The 23,276-nt window shown below is 33.1% G+C and overlaps 2 protein-coding genes and 1 non-coding gene across 3 annotated transcripts in view; 2 read left to right on the plus strand and 1 right to left on the minus strand.

Annotated features, from left to right (window-relative positions):
• Positions 1-4,727: 4,727 nt before the first annotated feature.
• Positions 4,728-9,860, minus strand: LOC126771216 (phospholipase A1 member A-like). Its single transcript, XM_050490972.1, has 5 exons — positions 9,712-9,860; positions 6,208-6,356; positions 5,580-5,825; positions 4,913-5,255; positions 4,728-4,842 (listed from the first exon to the last, which is right to left on the minus strand). Exons 1-5 carry the CDS (start codon positions 9,858-9,860, stop codon positions 4,797-4,799), a joined length of 933 nt encoding a protein of 310 aa, XP_050346929.1. The 3' UTR covers positions 4,728-4,796.
• A 4,636-nt stretch (positions 9,861-14,496) lies between these two features.
• LOC126771305 (neural cell adhesion molecule 2-like) overlaps positions 14,497-23,276 on the plus strand; it is a 100,397-nt gene continuing 91,617 nt past the window's right edge. The window contains exon 1 of the mRNA XM_050491128.1: positions 14,497-14,700. Coding sequence (XP_050347085.1) covers positions 14,655-14,700 — 46 coding nt within the window. The 5' untranslated portion in view covers positions 14,497-14,654. The remainder of the gene's footprint in view (positions 14,701-23,276) is intronic.
• LOC126771518 (U1 spliceosomal RNA) lies at positions 20,507-20,668 on the plus strand. Its single transcript, XR_007669546.1, has one exon. It is a non-coding gene; the product is annotated as a U1 spliceosomal RNA (small nuclear RNA).

Consider the following 23,276-nt stretch of genomic DNA (forward strand, 5'->3'; position numbering starts at 1 on the left):
CCACACGCAGATATTATGTTAATTGAGAAACTTGAATAAGTTAAAAAACTTTTATGAAATATAATCTAACCTGTAGTAAAAAAACTCAGTTCAACTAACGATTCAAACGTCAATTAAATTATAGTTCAAGTTCTTTCAAGACGGATTTTGTATTTCTATTATGGAGTTTTCTTAGTGAGCTCGATGTTTAGCTGCCTTAAAAAAGAAGAAGGGTATCAAGTATTTGATTTTTGTATTGAAAGATGTCTTGGAAGATTCTAAGCCGATTTTGATTTTTTTTATGATGTATTAGAATATTTAAGCCTCATATTTTCATCCATCTCGGCTTTTTAAAAAAAGCCGAGATGACCCTGTGGTAAGAACGCGTGAATCTTAACCGATGATCGTGGGTTCAAACCCGGGCAAGCACCACTGAATTTTCATGTGCTTAATTTGTGATTATAATTCATCTCGTGCTTTACGGTGAAGGAAAACATCGTGAGGAAACCTGCGTGTGACTAATTTCACTGAAAATCTGCCACATGTGAATTCTACCAATCCGCATTGGAGCAGCGTGGTGGAATAAGCTCCAAACCTTCTCCTTAAAAAGAGGAGAGGAAATTTAAAGGAAAAAACATACCGCTAAGTTTAAAATAAAGTGTAAACAACTAGTCTTCGTCATATTTCTTTAAACCTGATTAATAACGTTCAGGAAAAGCTTATATAGATAATATAGAAATAAATTTATTATTTTTTAAATATTTAAAATAAATCATCACTTACTTTTACAGTTACTATCGGAAAGCTTTGCCTTATATTTCTTTGGCTATCAACGTTTTTGGTAATTAAACTATAATTTCAAAATTATAGAAACATATTTTCCAAATTTTTTTCTGAAAATCCGAATTCAATCACTTTTATATAAATAAGAAATTAGAATAAATAATAACTTAAACTTATACACAATTTATTAAATATATACAGTTTGATATCTAGTTTATCGGAAAATTAAAGAATCATATATTATAGCAATTAAAAGCCTTACAATGATGTACTGTTGAGATAAAAATAAATTGGAGTAGTCGGTGCGAAGTTTTACAGCGTCAGTGCCTTTGTCGAAGTTTAAATTATGGTAAGTAAAACGGCGCCTTAAACTACAGTACAGTAACAGCCTGTTAATGTCCCGCTGCTGGGCTAAGGCCTCCTCTCCCTTTTTGAGGAGAAGGTTTGGAGCTTATTCCACCACGCGGCTCCAATGCGGGTTGGTGGAATACACATGTGGCAGAATTTCAATGAAATTAGACACATGCAGGTTTCCTCACGATGTTTTACTTCACCGAAAAGCACGAGATGAATTATAAACAGAAATTAAGCACATGAAAATTCAGAGGTGCTTGCCCGGGTTTGAACCCACGTTCATCGGATAAGATTCAGGCGTTCTTATCACTGGGCCATCTCGACTTCCTTATTATATTTAAATAAAGATGCACCTAAATACAAAACGAAAGTTTGGTTTATATTTTCTGGATTTTCACTTAACTTGTACACTCAATTGACATAGAACTCCCATCATTATAGCTTATAGATTGAAGACGTAGGCAGTAGTTTACGGTTACGCTTATATTAACGTAATTAGAAAGATAACAATAACAAGCATTGACATTGATATACCAAAATTTTTATGTGCAAAAAAAAAATTTAGGTATTTTTTATATCAGAATAGCGTCTATGTTTGAGATATATTTAATACTTTTCCCTTTTAAATACAGTGTACAACACTGTACTTTAAAAGCTAGCTATTTTTTAAATAGCTAACTTTTTAATAATTTTAGCAAAACATGATTTTTAATATTTGTCATTTGAATACTATTGTAAAGTTTTGAAGCTCTTAAAACAGTTGAAAGAGTACAAAATAAAAACAGGTATGTGGTTAGATTGATTGATACCAGGTATGCTGATTACAAGTGGAGTAGCGAGGTTAGCAGTTGGGCCTCGCGCTGCCGTCTGCACTAGCGTTGAGTGTGGTAGAAGGCTGAGATCACTTCACTCCGCTTTAGAAGAGCTCCACCGAGCCAAGAACCCACACGGGAGAGTACGCTGATGCGTTATCCGGCCATCACAATGTGTAAGAATCTCATACATACTACATAACTCAGTACATTCTCTAGGGACCCAGGTACCTTTCTGAAGATTTCCCTGACTTAGAAAAAATTAGGTTGATTTTTGTACTTTTTAATGCTTTTTTTGAATGAAGTATGGGCAAATGACTACTTGCCTAAAATAAAAATAAAAAACTATGTAGAAGATAGACGTACGATAACGACACATTTATATATAGTCTTCCTAAACGGCTAAAGGTATTAGTTTGAGAAGCCTCATTAAGAATACCCTTATTGTGCAGTGTAAGTAGACGAGTTAAGCTCTTAAGGCGCACGGTAAGCTTATACTATGTAACTTTTATATACAACATGCGTCACCAGACAGTTATAATGATTAGAAAATCAATAAATATTCCAAAGAAATAATTTTATCATTATCAAATACAAAATCAAAATCCTTATTCACGAGTATTACACTATTGATTGACAAATAAAATAATCCATTAAATCACTAATTTTATCAAATTCAATTCAATTCTAATCTTTAAATTTTGGAAGAATTATTATTAAATAACTAAATTGAAAAATTGAATCGGTATATATTTCAGTGACTCGGTTAGTTTATAAATTTACACAATTTGTAGTTCCAGATTCGAATCCCAGGTCAGGAAGGTGAAAAGTTATCGGGTTTATCTACGGTTATAGGTTTTTTTCTCTTAAGGCAATCAAATTATCAGAAGTGCTGGTGTGACGGATGTGTTAGTTGGTCCTGGGCCTAATCTTTCTCCAGGCCTGTTGAACAACCATTCTATTGGACTAAGTGAAGGAATGAAGTAAGTAGTTAGTTGTGTTTGTGTCTACAGTTCTGCCCTATAATACGTATAGTAGAATTTTTTGGTTTGAATTAATATTATAATTTAATTATAATTTATGTATTTAATTATCTAGCATGCGCTAAGCAAAATGAAAAAAGGTAAAGCCTCTGGTGAGGCCGGGGTGCATGTCGAAATGTTGCAGGCAGGTGGAAAACCTATACTTGAAGTCCTTGTAAAACTTTTTAACGAAATTCTCCTACAGGGTTCTACACCCGGTCAATGGAAGAATGCGATTGTCACGATACTTTATAAGGAAGGCGACAAAACAAAACTGATAAATTACCGTCCAATAAGCCTTCTCTCTCAGGTCTACAAACTGTTCGCTAAAGTCCTGTGTCACCGACTCGCTAACACCCTCGACGAATACCAACCTATCGAGCAAGCTGGCTTCCGGAGTGGATACTCAACTATGGACCACATCCATACTGTCAAGCAGCTAATGGAGAAATGCAATGAGTATAACCGACCCCTGTGCTTTGCCTTCGTTGATTACGAGAAGGCTTTCGACAGTGTCGAACATTGGGCCGTGTTTCAATCTCTCCATCGCTGCGGTATTGACAAGCGATACGTAGATATCCTTCGAGAGCTGTACAAATTCACGACTATGCAGGTGCGCATGCACAAAAACACCAACCTCGTGTCTGTTGACAGAGGGGTCCGACAAGGCGATAACCTCTCGCCGAAACTCTTCAACACCGTCTTAGAAGATCTGTTGAAGACGCTGGATTGGAGGGAGAGAGGTATCAATATAAACGGAATACGCATGACGCTCCTTAGGTTCGTGGACGACTTGATTCTTGTCGCCGAGAGCACCAAAGGACTTTAACTTATGCTAGCAGATCTGCAAGAAGTTTCACTGAGGATCGGCCTGAGGATGAACATGTCCAAGACCAAAATCATGACTAATCGCCACATAAGTGCACCTAGCATAATCGTAGGTAAGGACACCGTACAGGTGGTCAGCGATTATATCTATCTTGAAAATCGCTTATCATTTGATCAGAAATTTCAAATACAGGAGATCGAACGACGCATTGGATTAGGGTGGGCTGCTTTTGGAAAGCTCGAAGATACGTTGACATCCAAACTCCCACAATGCCTCAAGACCAAGGTGTTTAACCAATGTGTCTTGTCTATACTCACCTACGGTGCCGAAACATGGACGCTTACTAAGCATAACATGCACAAAATAAAAGTGGCACAAAGAGCGATGGAGCGTGCTATGCTAGTCATCTCACTCGTTGATCGTGTACCAAACGCAGAAATCCGACGAAGGACAAAAGTCGAAGATATTGGGAAGCGTATCACGAGGTTAAAGTGGAGATGGGCTGGACACTTGGCCAGACGAGAAGACGGAAGGTGGACTAAAGTCGTCACGGAGTGGTGGCCTAGAGAAGCAAAAAGGCCAGTGGGCAGACCACCCGACCGATGGTCAGACGATTTCAGGAAGATGGCGGGTGCTCAATGGATGCGACTAGCACAGGACTGGGAGAACTGGCACGCCTGTGAGGAGGCCTATGTCCAGCAGTGGATTAATGTGGGCTGAATATGATGATTTAATTATCTGGTTCAATAACTGGATGTTTCATTTATCTAAATAAAAATTATGTTTTCTCCAACATTTTTAACTTATAATTTTAAGTTTTTTTTTGTATTTATTTCATCTAAGCACGTATCCGTAAGATAAGAAAGAGCTAAAATACTGTTTTAGCTATATGTAAATAAAAAGAAAAAGTTCAAAAAAATATTTAATTTAGACGAGACAATTAAATACAGCCGACCTTAATAAAATATATATACAAAGCTTGGTTTGGTGAATAGTCACAAAGTGTTGTGCCATCCATTAGAAGGGGTATGTTCTTCTGGTATTAACACGGAACATTCCAGACCTAAAAACAAATAATAATTTTATTATAAATGTTTCTATACTAAATATTTTAAATAAATAATATAACATACCCAAGTTTGTTAAAATCGTTATTTCCCATCGGGAGAGTGTAGCCACGACAAGTGTTCAGTGTAACTTGGAGCCAATTTCCACATTGATTTCCGAGTAAATGATTATTGGTGAGTGTGGCAACGAACACTTCCCACGCACGGTTGTGACTACAGTAATTGTTAAGGAAACAGCCAGGCTGTCCAGTTCCACCGTTGACAAAGAAGTCTACATCACCAACAGGGTCACCAATACCATGGCCCAAAACACCAACAGCATCGGTGTGAATAACTTCCACATAATTAGCATCATTACTGTTCAGACGTTGAGAGTTGCTTCCCCAACTCTGTGCAGCTGGACTCAGTCCTAAAATAATGTTATTATTGATTTAAGTGAACAGTTGCACAAGGGAAGTAATTCTTAGTTTTCAAGGTTCCAATGTAAGAAATATTAACCACTTCTTAAGTGGTTAATATTTCTTACAGGGTTAATATATGGACAGTTATGACTTACGAGTATAAATTGTTAATGAAAAAATACTTTAACATTTATAGTTACAAAAACCATTTTAATTATTATTATGATTAATATAAGATTGATAATACATGGGAAACTGTTTTGACTAAATTCAAATTTAAATAAAATTAGTCTCTTGAATTTTTAAATATAAATTATATATTTTAATTATACCAGTTATTCTTGCGACTTTTCCATCGAGAATCCTTCCAGCAAAACCGACGATATGAGCGCCGAGATCAAAACCGACTAGATGCAAGGAGTTAATAGACACAGCAGTAACGTCAACTAATTGTTTGATCAAATCAGCCAAGCTGACACCAACACTTGGGACGGCTCCCGCAGCAACAGCGTAAGATTGCGATGCGTACGATGACCAGTCTACTACAATGACGTTTAAATCTTGATTCCTGAGGAAAGCTGAAAAAGATAAAATATATTAAAAACCATGGCAAAACTCTTGATAGACCATAATTACTCTATCACAAAATATACTTCTGAATATTCCAAGCGAATATTTACGAGAAATCACTAGTGAGCGATAAGGATATCTTTTGAGTGGTGTACAATAAAGACTGTGAATAATAATAAATACTTTGTTACGAGCAATACGTCGTTGAGTGATAAAATGAGAAGCTACTTTTATTGCAGGAAAAAATAACGACAACGTTATTTTCCATGTTTGCCAGTGCATTGAACATTATATAACGACTAGCATTTTGTAACGTATTTCTGATAGAGGTGACCAATTACTGTCAAGTTGATTTGCACTATGTTTTTATGATATAAATAAGAGACTTACCATCCTTGACCGTCGGGTTTAAGGAAGTAGTTACAGATCCTCTATGTCCGTGAACAATGATAGCCGTATTTTTTGAAGAGATGAGTGGCGCTACAGCTTCTAATGTAATACTATTCTTGTTTATTTCGATAGGATCTCTAGGATTGGTTCTGTAAAAAAAATATTATTAATAGTCATTTTCCATAGTTATCATCTAGTAAAATTATAAACCTCTATTTACTTTTTTTATAAAATAGGTAGGTGGACGGGCCACCTGATGTTATGTGGTCACCATTACTCACAGATTGGCACCGTAAGAAATATTAACTATTCCTTACATCGCCAATGCGACACTAACCTTGGGAAATAATATTACTATCTTAGTGCTTGTAGTTTCACTACCCAACTTACACTTCCAGACTGGCTTCTATAAAGCTACCAAGTAAGAATAAACAGCTGATAACAATAAATATAAAAATTTAAAACAGCAATCACAATATTTTGTATTGATTTTTAAATAAATCATATAAAATAATACGAAATTGCAAAAAAAAATTCAATAAATAAGTTGTGTAATATATTATTTATATCGAAAATTTAATTTAGAATAATTCTAAAATTAATCTAAAAATTGCTAATAAATCGGCTTTAATTTGTCTTAGAGAAGTTATATTTCGAAACGGTTTTGATTATCTATAAAAAGTAAACCTCACCTATATATTTTATTTAAAAAAATCTATTTCCATATACTTAAAACCTTAATCTTAATATTAAATAATACTAATAACAAAATAGAAGTTGTAAAATGGTAAATATGAAACTATTTCTTACCTAGAGTAAATAAAGTATCTGTTAAAGGTTCCTTGCTTTGTTAAAATGGGCTCCGCATGGCATGCTAGAAAAAAAAACTAGTGTTGTGAAAAGGTCAATGCACTAAGAAACGTTTTTTATAAGCAAAATACACTTATAATATTATAAGCTTGAAAAATAAGGTAGTGTGTATGTAAAGTTTTGTAACTCTTAATATCGCTGTACTAAGGATTCGTAGAAATTTTAGATGTTTTTTGTTGATGTGTGTTTCAGATAATTTTTAGGCCAAATGGATATTACAAGTAGGTATATATTGAAGGTCATTAGCGTAAGAGTAGAATATATATATTACACTGTAACATTGTAAATATTTAGTGATTAATGTACATAAGATAATGAGCAAAATATTTTGAATGTCAGTTTAAATAAAAAGTTTTCTTCACATTTTCTTCAAATGCATATGTAATATAAGAAAATAAATTGGAGAATATTAAAATATTTTAATACAATACAGTATTTAAACAAAAACATTAAAATCGTTGTAAATCTATATTACTCATAAACAAACTAATATAAGTAATGGAATTGGTAATTTTTAAAAATCGGTTAGAGAATAAAAAAAGTAAAATCTCTGTATGCCTAATATATGCCGCGAAAATCTGGAGCTTGATATTCCAGCACGACAAGTTGGTTAACACAAGAGTGACACCGAACCGAACCGAAACAGCCTGTGAATGTCCCACTGCTGGGCTAAAGGCCTCCTCTCCTCATTTTGAGGAGAAGGTTTGGAGCTTATTCCACCACGCTGCTCCAATGCGGGTTGGTGGAAGAGTGACACGAATTTTACCAATTCAGCATATTATTATTGACTATTAATACTATTGATACTACAATTATATAAGTTATTTTTTAACATAAATTACTTACCAATGATTGCAGCTGCGAATACCAAAAGTAGTTTGGCCATTGTCAACGTTCACGACTAAAGAAAATCTGGCGTTCTTTAAAAATATTACTATTTATGTAGTTGCCCAATATCTTCAAATCAAAAAGATTGATAAAATTAATCCGTCATCAAAAGGAACGCTTTTTCTGATTAATTTACTCTGATTGCATAGAATTGGTTATAGATAAGATAGGTCTATTTTTACAGATATAATAATTTACAAAGGAAAACCATTGCGGCATAATCATTAAATTTATTGTATTGTTAGGTGAATATTTGCCGTCTGACAAGTGGAAGGTTTTAATGAAATGCAAGCAAGCAACAAAGTATACTTCACAGTGACGACACTCACGTTAGATTTATGTTTTTCCTTTTTATATTATCAAACGGTAAAATAAATGCAAACTTCAACAAAGCCGGCTTGACGTAATATGTCGTTAGGTTTAATAGACGAGCTCTCTTCGTGACTACTTTTCCTTTGACTAAGCATTTGGAGCTTTTGTGACTTATACCTTATTTGTTTATTTTTTTAAATAATGAAATAAAGCAGGTAGGTAAATTTCAAGAAATTATTAACAATTTCTAGAGGTTTGGGATGATAGGTGACAGCCATTGAAACATTATGTTTATCTTGGGTCACACATCACAATAAAATGTAAAAATGAGTGAGCCAGTGTAACCCACGGGCAAATGGGCCACCTGATGTTGAGTGGTCACCACCGCCGATAGACACTGGCGATGTAAGAAATATTAATCATTCCTTACATCGCCAAAGCGCCACCAGCTTTGGAAACGAAGATTTTATGACCCTTCTGTCTGTAGTTTCACTGGTTTACTTATCCTCCAAGCCGGTACGCAACAATACTAAGTAAGTATTGCTGTTTAGCGGTAGAATATCCGATGAGTGGGTAGTACCTACCCAGACGGGCTTACATAAAGCCCTTTTTTTCGCTGGAAAAACGCATTACGCGTTTCCCCCACGGGAACAGTGGGGGGGTATGTAGGGCTCGCCGATGTCCGAGGCGCCGAGTGCGCCCCGAACAACGGTATACGCCCTAAAAAACCAGCGGTACCCTTTCCGTCATAACGAGGAGCGCCACGGGATCGCTTGCACATGCCACCACGATGCTCTGACGGGTGACCTGCCTATGCAGGCCTTCATTCTCTAGGGGGATTACCAGAGTACTGAGAACCCCCCTAGTCCCGGCGACGCCTATTGCGGCGGAGGGAGAAGGTGCGCATAGCGCCTCATTCTTTTCCCCGGTCTTCTTCAGCGGAGCAGGTTTGCAGCGGCGTCCTCTTCCCGCTCCCGCTCCGCGGCCTCCTTCTTCGACATCACATTTTCACAGAAGGAGACCATTTCCGACCAGCACTTCCCGACCAGCGCTTTCGAGCATCGCGTTGATGATGCTCGGCAAGGAGAGGTCTCCGCCGACAACTGCCGCCAGGGAATGCCTCTGGGGCCCCCACGCAGCACACTCCGTCACGGTGTGTTGCGCCGTGTCGATTGGCGCACCACACTCGTGGCAGGAAGGTGACATTTCCCGCTGTGCTATCTTGTGCAGGTACTTACCGAAGTAGCCGTGTCCGGTAAGTACCTGCATCAACCTTAAAGAGAGCGTGCCTCGTTTTCTTTTGACCCAGCGACTCAAAGGAGACGTACCGCCTCCACTAACGCCAGGCCCGCTGTGGGGGACCCCAGATCCTCCTCCCATCGGGCTATCAGGGCTTGCTGGGCTAGAGCCCTGATCCGCCCAACATCCGCTGACCCTGGACGGTCGCCGCGGTCTCTCGCCTCGGCCCGGAAGCCGTACACCTCTGCAAGCACCTCCGCCTGGAGTTCCCAGGGCGGATCGCCCGCGATGGGCTCTGCGAAGCGTCCTCGGCATGGCCGCATGGCAGACCTCTTTGAGGGCATGGCTCATGCAGCCCGCCAACTCTTCCACGCTGGCACCCTCCCTCTGTCCTCCGGAAACCCACCGTTGCAACTTGCACAAAACCCTACCACCAAGTTAATAAAACATTCAATCGTCCTTGAGATTGGCCACCATTGCTAAAATACAGTCTTAGTAACCCTTGTCTTGTATTAAAAAATAAATGGTCTATGGCAAATTAATCTAATTTGAAAGAAAATTATTTTGTTTTTACAAATCGTTTAATATTAAACAAAACACTTTACATTCTAAAACATTTATGATGTTGCAACGGATAGCGATAACAATACATTTACAGAACTCCTCAAATTAGATAAAATTATTACAACAGACTCTATACCATACCTATTTGAATTTTTAGCTTCAAGCGTTACTTTATTATTATTATCTTCAAATAAACAATAAATTTATTTGAGCGTAGACTAGTTTAAAACCATCGCTGCTTGATTTTATATATAAATCATATGATGATCTTCGAGATTTCTCTTCCCTTTTCTGGACATTGATATTCCAATGTAAATGTGTTAAACTCCGCACACAAACACCGATACTGTTGTAAGTGTACACAATAACTTAACCCTTATAGTTTAACTTATACCATCAAAACGCCACCAAACATTGGAACTATGGTGTAAAATTGATATATAGTTCTTCTGACGAGTGATTAGCAGATATTATTGTAAATAGAAAGAACTGATGATTGGGTGGTACCAAAGCTAGTAAGTAGAAAAGATAATTAAAAATATATTATTGAATTTCCACCTGCCTCGTTTGTCTATTGGATAGCTCATAAGGCCGCTAATCTCGAGGTCTTAGGTTAAAGCTATAAACTGGCCAATAAAAAGTTATTAACATTTTCCGTCGACAAATTCCCTGTAGCAGCCTGGAGTCTAGAAGTTGGTAGTGTTTATACTCTCGTGCCTCGGAAAGCACATAACACACGTATATAAATGACAGATTTACAATATAATATATTGTAATTAAACCGATTCCTTTACGATCAAGCGATACTCAATATTACTTTTTTGTCAATGAAAGAAACAAAAAAGAAACTACTTTTTCTGTATTTTATATCTTGATTAGGAATATCAATACAAAAATAATTTTTATTTATTGTAAGCCATGTATGTAGCTTTAATTAATTAAGAATATTATATTTGTCCTTTAGTAATCATTATCACTTATCATTAGAAGATTATATAATTTATCAACATGTTTAATTAATTATAATTAAAGTTACCATTCTGCAAAACATGTTGTCTCATAGATAATATTAATTGAAGGTTTATAAACTTTTTCAAGGTTATAATTATTTAAAATCTTGTTTTTTTAACAATAGGAAATTTCTTTTAACAATAGGAAGTTACCTGCTCATCAATGTTATGAAAATAATGCATAAGAGATGGTGTTTACGTCAGCCCACGCGTGGGATTCGAAGTGGAAATAGGTCATGGAAAATATTGCGTTTGCTTTTGGTGATATTCTATGATAGACTGCCATACTTGTATTAATAAAAAAATAAGTAATATTATAATATCTAATAATAATTAAGTAACAAATAAAATAAAACTTTTCAAAGACAATGAATAATATAGCATAAATACAAATGCGGTGATGGACACATGAATGTCACACCTTCATTTTTAATTGTGGTAAGTAAGATATAAATATAAAAAATAGATAATTACGTATCAATACTATTAAATAAGAAGATTTTGTAATACCTTTATATAAAACCTAACTGGCAAAAGTACTAAACCAATATATTTAAAACTCATAGCAAAATATGCAACACATTGGAGAAGGTTTATTGGAAATAAAATTATAATACAAATTGCAATATACAGTTCCACCCGCTTTAAATTTAGACTATTGACATGGCAAGAGTGAATTTCATGTTCGTGTATAAATTAAATGTTTTGGATAATTGGAATATAACTATATCTTAAGTGGTTATAAATAATTGTATTTTATCATATCGTGTAATTGATAATATTCAACTTATAAACATTATGAAGGTTAAAGTTTGCAATCTTGATCTTTTACACTGTAGACGTTTAAGTTACCTTAATCATGGATGATGTAAAAAATATTTATGAGAATTACTTACTTTGCTTTTGTAAATCTAGCTTAATTTTAGTCAAAGTTTTAATATATTGTGACATAAACAAATAAAACTCAAAATCAGTACACAATATAAGCTGAATTTAGTAGGTCATTAGTTTATAGTGTGACGCATGAAGCAAGAAATTTGGCAGGATACTCCAATAACTCGTCCAAGTCTTGTAACTTATGAGGGCCACTCACTTACTGACCCAAAATTACTTGGCATAGGATATAGAGACACGCAACGTCTTAAGCATTACCTATTTGTCAATATTAAAGTTATGTAACTGAAAATAATACAATAACATGCTGTCAATATAAATTTGAAATTATAAATATATACACTAATATAACTTTGAAGTGTGGTTGCTTTGTAAATTTATGTATAGCGCACGTATGAAAATGTTTCGACTCTCTTCAACAGCAGGATTTCTTCAGCTGTTGTTATTCGCATACTAGAATATGTAATGGACGTTTAAATTTCTCATCTTTATCGTTTTTTCGGTATCTGTGGTCTATCATGCGTCTCTCTTTAGCCAAGTTAAACAAATCTGAGTACCAGAAATACTAGAAATCATCAAATCTAATCAAGTAAACCAACTTAATCAATCTCTAGACTCGGAACCATATTATAATATTCAAGATTCAACTCTTCACTGCCGGAGTCTATTTGTTACTTCCGCGTTGATGTATTGTGAAGAAATATGACATCAATTGGTAATGAAGTAGCCTTATAATGGTTTTAACTCATTAAGTTTAAAAAATCCGAATGATTGAATTTTAATATAATATATACATAGACGTGTCTACAGATTACGGCTGGACTTATCACAGGCCATTAATTTTCAATATTTAAAAACAATAATATTTCAAGTATGGAACCAAATAATTATTATATAAAATTAATATATACAGTATATATACTAAGCATCAGAAATGAAATATCTTAAGCGATAAGCACCAAAACAGACATTTTTTTATAAAAATATAAATTATATGAAATATTTTACTGTAATGATTCACAAGGCGGTATAAATATTTAAATCAGCTTAGGGCCCTATAAAAGTTCCTTGGTAGGTCCTGCGTTCTAGTATATGATCATAATAATTGTAAGTTCCTTCGATTCTTGATTAAGAAATGTCTATAACTATCGTCTAAGAGCCATCGCACCTGACGATTGCTCTTCAGGTTCAAGCCGATCTGTTGAAGGATAAATTATAAGCATGAAGTCTCTGACTCCGATTTCTGTTTTTAAATCAAGATATTCTCTTTCAATTTTGCTCTCAGTCGAATTTTATATTTTCTTGAGTTTTACATTTTATACTCTTTATTTCTCCCTTCTATTTTTAGTAATTATTTTATCTAATAAAAGTTATCGTTTTGGTGCCGTTTGACGTTATAATTAAATGAATTAAATAATTAAAAATTTAATTTTTTTTAAAACACTTTAAAATATAAACTACATATTTTATTTCTAAAATATTTAGAATTTTTTAATATATCATTCAATTTAATAAATATTTTAAGAAAATGTTCAATAATTATCATAGAACATAAGATAAATAAAAATATATGTATTAAAAAACAGTATTTTTCCATTGTAAAATTGTTATTGTTTTAATCTTTAGTTTTAGAATATCACTGATAATCTAATATTGATGATGACCAGATTATATTTGTATTCGCGAAAATAATTGTTGCTTAGGAGATTATCGATTATTTTTCATTAAATGATGATTATTTTCATATAATGACGTCCAAATATTCATATGTCCACATTATTAAATATTAGATGTGTTTATTATAAATTTTAATGATATAACTCCCTACTCCCAAAATTCAAGCGAAAAGCAATCTAACACGACCGGTAGTTCAGACGCAGGATCAAATATGGTATTTTCCGAAATACTACCAATTCTCAATCTTCGGGCTACTGTTGAGAACTTCTTGACATAAACCCTTTTTTGGACTGACTTTGAATCTTTGAACGCAGGACCTTGGAACTTTTAACCTTATTAGCTACTATACCAACGAGATAGTAGTAATAATATATAATAAAATATTTAGTTACTAATATATTTATAAAACATACCTATTATTGTTTTGGTTTTGATTGATTTTTTCTCGGCATAGTTTCAGCCATAATTATACACGTTATATTTATTGAGACTCATGGTAACTTTTTATATATATACGTTTATTAACATCGTCAATCTTGTCGTTATTAACATTACAACAAAATTCGGCATAATTGAAGAATATATGCGGTTAACATTTTTTCTTTTCATTTCACAAAGTAAAAACTTAATTTCTACAAAAAAAATACAAACAAGCAAGTATTTGATATAACTAATTTAAAAAAAAATCAAAATATATACAATTTGTTTGCCTAAATTAGCAATTATTAGATTCATGGAGTTTCAAATATGCACTTAAAATAAACTCGCTAGTTTAATTTCCTTTTAGCTCATGTTATCGTTGTGCGCATGCGTGTCAAAGGTTGAGCAGAAGAGCTGTGTGACCACGGTAGTTCCATTAACGCATTCACAGTCGAGTGCCGCACGGGACACAGGAGTATCCAAAAAGTTTTTCATAAGGAAGCGCGCGCTTTGTAAAATATCCTTCGACGCAGTTCGGGTGCTTTCATGTCAATAGTTGTGTAAATCGTGAAAATGAGGTGGGCTGCTTTGGTGGTATTCTTCAGTTTATTATCTACCGGTAAGTTTATTGGATAAAATATTTGTTTCAGAATTAAAAAAATACTCTTATTATTTCATTTTGTTTAAAATTTTAAAAACAAAAGTATCTCAAATTACGTATTTCCGTCTTGAGAAAGTTTTCCAATTCCGGAAACCGATACCTACTGACTTAATGAGGGCTTTTGTTAAAAGTCTATCTGAGATGTGATCTGACCTTCGTCAGATATACATTATTTCATTAATTAAAAGTTATGACTTCGCTTAATCTCTTTTTTAAATTTTTAATCAAATTTTATTTCAAAAGAAGAAAAACTACCCTTTTTTCTAAGTTAACGTCTCACAAAACATATTTCTTTTAAATTAGTACAAATAAATATGATACGTACTATGATAGCAATTTTAATAATATTATATTATTTACGTAAAACGATATCTGAATATTTCATCTTTGGGATCAAACTTAAAACTTACCGATTGCAAGAGATATTATTGATCAAATGACAACTAAAAATATTTTTTTTCATTCTTCCGTTTAATTGGCAGGTCAGTCGGCATGTCAATTATAGTTCATTCAACTAATGAGGTTACGCACCAATAAAATATCTCATGAATGACGCGGTCGTTGTTAACATTACAAATTACTATAGGGTCAGAGGAAATTGTCCACAATTCATATAAACGCCTATGTATATTGGTACTCAAATAAAACCACGCGTACATTATAAGTGTATAAAATTGTGAGTCAATTATTTTATTTAAAAGATAATATCAACTCGTAGATGTCCTAAAGAACTATCCGAAAATAGACTACATATATTTAAATATGTACATAAAACGAAATCATAAAAAAAAATATAATCAACAATTGTTCAGCTTTACTGTTTAATAATTTAAATATATTTACATAAAATATGTCTACACTTGAATGATATTTAAACAACAATCGTTGCAATCTCTTATATTTAGGTAAAGATTAAAAAGTATATATTTTGTGGTAATGTAATAAGTTTCTAGACTTGAAAGCATCAAGTATACTAACCATACTTGTTATCAAGATAAGTAATAGTATTTTCAGAGAGTAGTTAGGACACTGTTTCATACGAGTTAAATCTACGCAAACAAAGTCGGAGGCATAATTCGTTTACATTATTTACGAAAAAAATAATTTAGTCCATTATCATTTAATCTTTATTTGATCTATTTGCTATAATTGCATAGGTATAAATGCCATATGTATAAATGACAGTGTATAGCTATATAAGAGAGTATGACGTAGTCAATTATAATAGCTATAAACAGACGAATGTATATGATCAGAATGACTGGCTTTATAGGGTAATAATGTGTTTATGGGGGCATATACATATAGGGGATTCTAGTAAATTAGAAATGGCACAGCTTTTAATAGCTTATTACATATATACAATTGTTTGAGTATGTATAAAATGTTTGCGCGTATACGTGTTTGTGTCTTTTCAAGTAAGCTATATGCTGAGACATTTTATAAGTATTGAAATAAATATTCTATTTTTAAATATCTATTCAAGTCGTTATTTATTTCTGTGAAATATATCATTGAAATTTTGCTCCATACGTTTATTATAATGATAAACTTTTATTATATAATTCTGTATTTATGGAAAAAATAAAACTGAAACTTGATGCTTAAGCACCTTTTGTAATAGTAGTATATCATAACTAGGAGTTTACCGCCAGTCGTAAAGTGGGAGTGGTGGCCGAGCCCTGGAGGGACGATGACCTATTTGAGTATCATTTTCAATACAATAAATTTAACACAGACAAATTCGATATTTTAGTTGTACGACACGTGCGGTTACTTCTTAACTAATTAATTATCTTCGCTTACATCTGCTGATAATAATCATTAAAGCTAATTAGGAAGTCGCGAAGGCCAGATTGATATCTCCTCGAAATTAATAGGTATTTAAAAAACGTGCCATTTGACCACATAAATGAATATTGCGCCTAAATGATTCATAGTAAAACATTTTTCTTAGTATTTTATAGTTTTATCAGTACGAAAGTAATATTTTATAAACAGCATATAATATACACAGCAGGATATCATTTATCATAATATAAGATAATACAATATATAATAATTTTCTGAAATAAATATTAATTATAATACAACACAGTTAAAAATATATTTTGTTAATGACACAACGCTAAACTATCATACGGAATTGCACGCCTTTTTATGATAGGTCAATAAATTGCTCGAAATATAAGGGCAAAAATTCACTCTGCAAACAATACATCGGGGTTATTGGTTATAGCATATATCCCGGCACAGCCGATGCTCACGCAGCGGTCTACTCAAATCGAATTCATTCCAATACCAACGGGGCTAATTGGTGACGTAGTGACGTAGATTGAATGCTGCATTTTGTCCCTGGGAAATGAAAATTCAAAAGCATATTTCTCACTAATGTTAACGATTTTTTTTTATTTTTGATTTTGCTCTCGCTAAGAAATTATAACTCATTTGTTATTTTTGTAAAGCTAGATTTGAATAGAAATAATAGCACTCAGATTTATAATGGATACGATAATTGTTATATTTTTTTAAACATTTTGACATAATAAATGCAATAACTTAAAAACAATATTATCTTTATTATTTAAAATCAATATCATTCGTCATGCTCATCATATCGACAAATGGATTTTAAAAATTCAAATTTCGAATAATTTAAATAAAGCTATATATTGTCTAACTGGTTTTTTTTCTTATAATAAATAAAAAATAATATTTTTAAACGAAAATTACAGATGATTACAATAAAGCAGCTCACTCTTTGAACAGTCAAATTGCTAAAAAATTTAATAATACTGTGAACAGTTCGATTATAATTGTTCTATCGCACTCAATGTACTAGAAAAACCGAGTAACTAATACCGAGTACTAAAACTTTAATATTTGAATCAATATTCTTTTTTCTTTTCTTTTTTTTAATTTACAAGTCAATTTTATAAGCTTGTACCTCTTTATCATGCAAATAAAATTTATTTTATTGACTATGCAAACGCATAGTCGGGCTAAAGTCACACGGAGTAGAGTCGACAGAATGTATTTTCCAAGCATACATCATACAAGACTGGGTAAGTAAGTCACTAGTAAGCTTAACAAATCAATGTTTACACTATGGTGACAAAATACTCCACTGTTATTTAATTTACACTGCAAATGCAGCAAAATAAGGATGGGCCAAATTCTACTAATGTATCTCGATTACGATACGTCCCGATTCAATTCCGATCCAACTTTGAATAATCCATATTTATTCGAAGCGGAACCGAACCGACAATATGTTACCATATACTGCTATGTCAAAACCAAACTTAATTGTTTACTTTTATGCCAATAGTCAATATTCAAATTAAAGAATAGGAAAACGGCAAAACAATAATAAATGGCAACGATTACGTTTCGATTCGATTGCAATAAAGTGACAATTTGTTAGTAGAATTGGTCCCCAGAACTTGTAATCTGTATATATTATGTAGATATACTCAAAATTAAATCAAATTAAAATAGACTTTATTCAAGACCTTTGCCTTCTTAAATTAAAGTGACAACGTGTTCAGAATGTAGATTCTACCTAGAAGAATCAGCAAGAAACTTAGTAGTTTCGAAAATTAAATTAAATAAACTTTTGACCGTTATACATCAGTGTGATGTGTTTTATTGGGATTATCTCAGACAACCAGATTAACACACGAAGCCAAAAATCTTTATCCAATTAAAGAATTACTTTCTAAATTTTTTCGCGAAGTATGCATTCTAAGTATTATAATAATATTGATCATATACAAAAAAATATAATATATAATATTACATCATATACAAAAAAATGCGCTTGTCGAAAATATGTTCCTGTTACAAACGATAATTTTTATATAAAGCTAAGCGTTTTAAAATATTAAATTTTGCTTAACGTAATTAATTTTAACAATATTAAGATGATAATATTAATTAGATTGTTTCTTATGCTAATATACGTGCAGCATCCAAAAAAGCTGACAAGAATAAAAATAAATTATTATTTTTTGTATGTATGTATCGAATACCGTACCGTAACCGTAACAGCCTGTGAATGTCCCACTGTATCATGTATCGAATGAATGAAATAAATTATTAAATAAGTATCTAAGATATAGTGACGCAATTGCGATTTAAGATTCGCGCGTTGAAAAACCCAATACTATGATACAATTTCATTTAAACCGCGAAAAAAAGAAATGTGCGACGTAGTTCGCAGTGTGGCCTGTGCCTAAGACCTTCTTTCAATGTCAAGGCACTTCACTTTCAATAATACCTAATTTGCAAAACTAACAGGCAATTGTCTTAGACATCTTAATTGCATAATGATCATGCTTGTTGATCAATTGTTTGATCATTACGTTTTTAATACCGGCGCCGTTCGTATGTCAGTCGGAATTAGAGACTTCGATCCCGGCCTTTTTTTCTAATCCCGGGGATTCGGCTTTGCTTACAAACGATCCTGGGATCCCGGGATAATTCCAGGATTATAGACGTGTAACAAAAAAAACCAGAGTATGTTATATAAATCAACTGTTTTAATTATTTTCAATAACTAAATAACTGAATATTTTACCTGGTGGTAGGGCTTTGTGCAGGCCAGTCTGGGTGGGTACCACCCACTCATCAGATATTCTGCCGCTAAGCAGCAATACTTAGTATTGTCGCATTCCGGTTTGAAGGATGAGTGAGCCAGTGTAACTACAGGCACAAGGGACATAACTAACATAACATCTTAGTTCTCAAGGTTGGTGGTGCATTGGCGATGTAAGGATTGGTTAACATTTCTTACATCACCAATGTCTATGGGCAGTGGTGACCACTTACCATCATGTGTCCCATTAGCTGTCAGCCTATAACATAAAAAAAATATTCTTAGAATAATCAGAATTTAATTTAATCCCGGGACTGAAAAACTAACGGGATCCCGGGAATCAAATTATCGAATCGACATAATTATATATAGTACAGGTCGAATAAAATTGTTCGATTTCAAGTGATCAAAAATAATTTATGAATTATTTATTGTGTTTGTTTATTGTGATAGATGCCGATAAATCAGTTTGAGAATAATAGACTTTGAAACGGCACCGATAAACTGATTTTCACGATAATTGGTATACAAGCAGGAAAATGTCAGCCGAGTTTTAGTCATATGATATATTTTAATTTAATATTAATGTATATTTGGAAGGTTAAAATACTTTGTATAATGATTTTTTTAAATTTTTAAGTTTGTTTTAAATAGAAATATAATATGATATAATTTACACCTTATGCTACAATTAATATACATTCAAAGTATCTTTATGTCACTACTTAACTCAATCTGCGTTTACGTTACTGATAAGGTTATTGTTTATCTGCACCATAATTAGCATAAAAAATTATGCCTTAAGCCTATGGCTTCATTATCGTATCAGTGTCAATAGTTATTTCTATATTAAATTATGGGTTAACTGCACACTGTGTGGGTAGAAGCGGTTGCCCTGGCATACTGTGCTTAGAATGAGATCGCGTTTATATATTCATTATCAGCGTTTAATTTGACGCGCTGGAACCCTTTAGTCGAAAAAGCTGCTTAAACGCTTTTCGCCAAATGTCAAAAAAGGTTGCTAGTAAATTAACGCCTTAAAAGTTGGCTGCATCTAATATGACACATAATATATAAGGATAGAGATTAAGCAATATTATTATTTCAACAGAAGTTTTATCCTGGTCCAGTTAATATTTACCTACCAGATTTGTTTTGAACCATCTATATACCTGGCGTAGGGAACACCGTGATCATGAAGGCAGTTCTCCCAGAACGAGGCCTATACATTGCACTGCGGATGGGTTGAACTCTGCGATTATCCCTAATGCGGATAAATCGGACGCATATTTTTTGGAAAAACGCCTTTAAGTGTAACTTAACGTAACTTGGAAAGCATTTTACCTTTACTTTGTTGCTATATTGTCAGTTATATAATTTATTTTGATTTCGTATTCAGTATACAGATGCGCAGCAGAAATACAAAAGGATACCGCTTTATTCCCTGGATATCTCGCTTTTATCTTACCTATTGCTTTCGTTTGTCTGAAACAACCGTGAAAAGGTACTTTGTACAATTTCCCACCCGGGGATGGGACCGAGAACAAATTAAATACAAAACGTAAGTCAAAAGCAACTCGCGTGCGTTGATTTATTTGAGATGAAACAGATGGCGAAATAAACCTAAAGGAATACTAACGAATGTTTTTAATTAGTTATATATATTTTTAATTCGTTTACTTCAAAAAACATAATAGTGCATATTTTTATATAAGGATATGAGTAATCTTATCCGATGATCGTGGGTTCAAACCTGGGCAAGCACCACTGTATTTTCATGTGCTTAATTTGTGATTATAATTCATCTCGTGCTTAACGGTGAAGAAAAACATCGTGAGGAAACCTGCATGTGTCTAATTTCATTGAAATTCTGCCACATGTGTATTCTACCAACCCGCATTGGAGCAGCGTGATGGAATAAGCTCCACAACCTTCTCCTCAAAAGGGAGAGGAGGCCTTAGCCCAGAAGTGGGACATTAACAGGCTGTTACTGTACTGTACTGTATAATGAAAAATGATATAATATGAATAATATTGATTAAATTTTATGTAAGCCAGTGTAAATATAGGCACAAGAGATATAAATCTTAACAATCTCAACGTTTTAACAGTGTATGATATGGTTAATATTTCTTACAGTGCCAATGTCTATAGGCAGTGGCGACTTACTATCAAGTGATCTATTTGCTAGTCAGCCTGCCCATTATATATATAACTAAAATATATTCACTCATTTCAGTTTTACTGTACGATTACACTGCGTCGTCAACAATTATTGTGTGGGTGAAATTACATTGAATACTAATCTATATATGTATATTATAATAAACAACATAAATCAAAAATATAAATATTTTACTGGTGGTAGAGCTTTGTGCAAGCTCACCCAGACGAGCTCATGGGTACCATCCACTCATAAGATATTCTACCGCAAAACAGCAGTACTTGGTATTGTTGTGTTCGGATTTGAAGGGTGAGTGAGTCAGTGTAATTACAGGCACAAGGGACATAACATCTTAGTTCCCAAGGTTGGTAGCGCATTAATGATGTAAGCGATGGTTAAAAATTTCTTATATGCCAATGTCTATGGGCGTTGGTGACCATTTACCATCAGGTGGCCTATATGCTCGTCCACCTTACTATTTTATAAAAAAAAAAAAAAACAAAAATTGAATGCGAATAGGTTAACAAATAAATAAGTACGACAAATGTAAATACTTTTTTGCTCCTCTGATTGTTTCGGATTAAGTAAAACTAACGATAAATAACGTTTTATTGTTGGGTACGTATAATGGAATGATAAGATTCTAATATGTTTCTTAGTTTAAATTGTATATTTGTGTGAGTTCTTTCATCTTTTAAATTATCTGGTAGATGATTTTATCAAATCTTTAATTTTCGATTTATTATTATTATTTACATAAATTGTCCTCAGCTAGATGACCAGAGAGAATTGAAGACACGGAACTCAGTCATACTAATGTATTTTATACATGTGTTTGTGGTTAAATTCTTATTAACATAAATTCTGTAGTTCTCGCTTCAATTAATTAAAAATATGAAGCCTTCAGTTATTATTATTTTCCATACAATAACAAATTTTGTTTTCTTTCATTTTCAAACCTTTATCATTATTTTGTTCTTCAAACTAATATTATGAGACATAAAAAATATAAATACGACACTAAATATGTATTTAATTAATCAATTCGCACGTGAAAATAAATACTAGTAAACAGCCGTTGTGGAAAATTTATGATTACGAAACTACAAAGATATTTTGGAGAGTTATGTGTAACGCCCATTGTTTACGATATATTTAAGCTATTGCCTAACTGAATTTAGCAACATTACAACAGGGTTTGTTAATTCATTGTTCGTCATAATACGACAGCAAAAATTTTGTTTTTTTCATCACCTACGATACAGATATTCGATCGCCAAACAGTTAGACTATTTATGTGTTCTGGATTAAAGGGTGAGTTGCCCAGCTTAACTACAGGTCCAAGAGACGTGCCATCTTAGTGCCAAAAATTGGTGGTGCATTGACGAATTGAATCAGTTAACATTTTATACGTCGACAATATCTATGGGCGATGACCATTTTCTATCAGGTGGCACATCATTTTGCCAGTCTACATACTATATTAAAACTAAAATTAGAGAAAAAAGATAATGCAGAAAATGAGTCAAAATACATATAGCGCTTTTCAAAAAAATGCAATTTGCAAACAAAAGTCGTTGTACTACGTTTTATTTTAAAGCTTATGTTGAATTTTTAACAAAAGCGCAAAAACAATTTTATGATTTTAAAACACAATTAATTACATCAAGTTTTGTAGCCCTCAGATAGTCTCAAGATATTCGTGTTTTTTAGAAGAATATTCTTGTGTTTGAGTGTATGTAATGTGTATATATTTATGTTTGTAAAATT

This window comes from Nymphalis io, chromosome 10 (assembly GCF_905147045.1).
Source record: "Nymphalis io chromosome 10, ilAglIoxx1.1, whole genome shotgun sequence".
Classification (NCBI taxonomy): domain Eukaryota; kingdom Metazoa; phylum Arthropoda; class Insecta; order Lepidoptera; family Nymphalidae; genus Nymphalis; species Nymphalis io.

Excerpts from the sequence above, each read along its gene's own strand:
- LOC126771216 (XM_050490972.1), bottom strand. The coding sequence starts at position 9,860 with ATGCCCTCAAAGAGGTCTGCCATGCGGCCATGCCGAGGACGCTTCGCA. Across the intron at positions 5,826-6,207 it reads AAACCCGACGGTCAAGGATG|CTTTCCTCAGGAATCAAGAT; the intron begins GTAAGTCTCTTA and ends TATCTTTTTCAG. Across the intron at positions 4,843-4,912 it reads AACGATTTTAACAAACTTGG|GTCTGGAATGTTCCGTGTTA; the intron begins GTATGTTATATT and ends ATTTGTTTTTAG.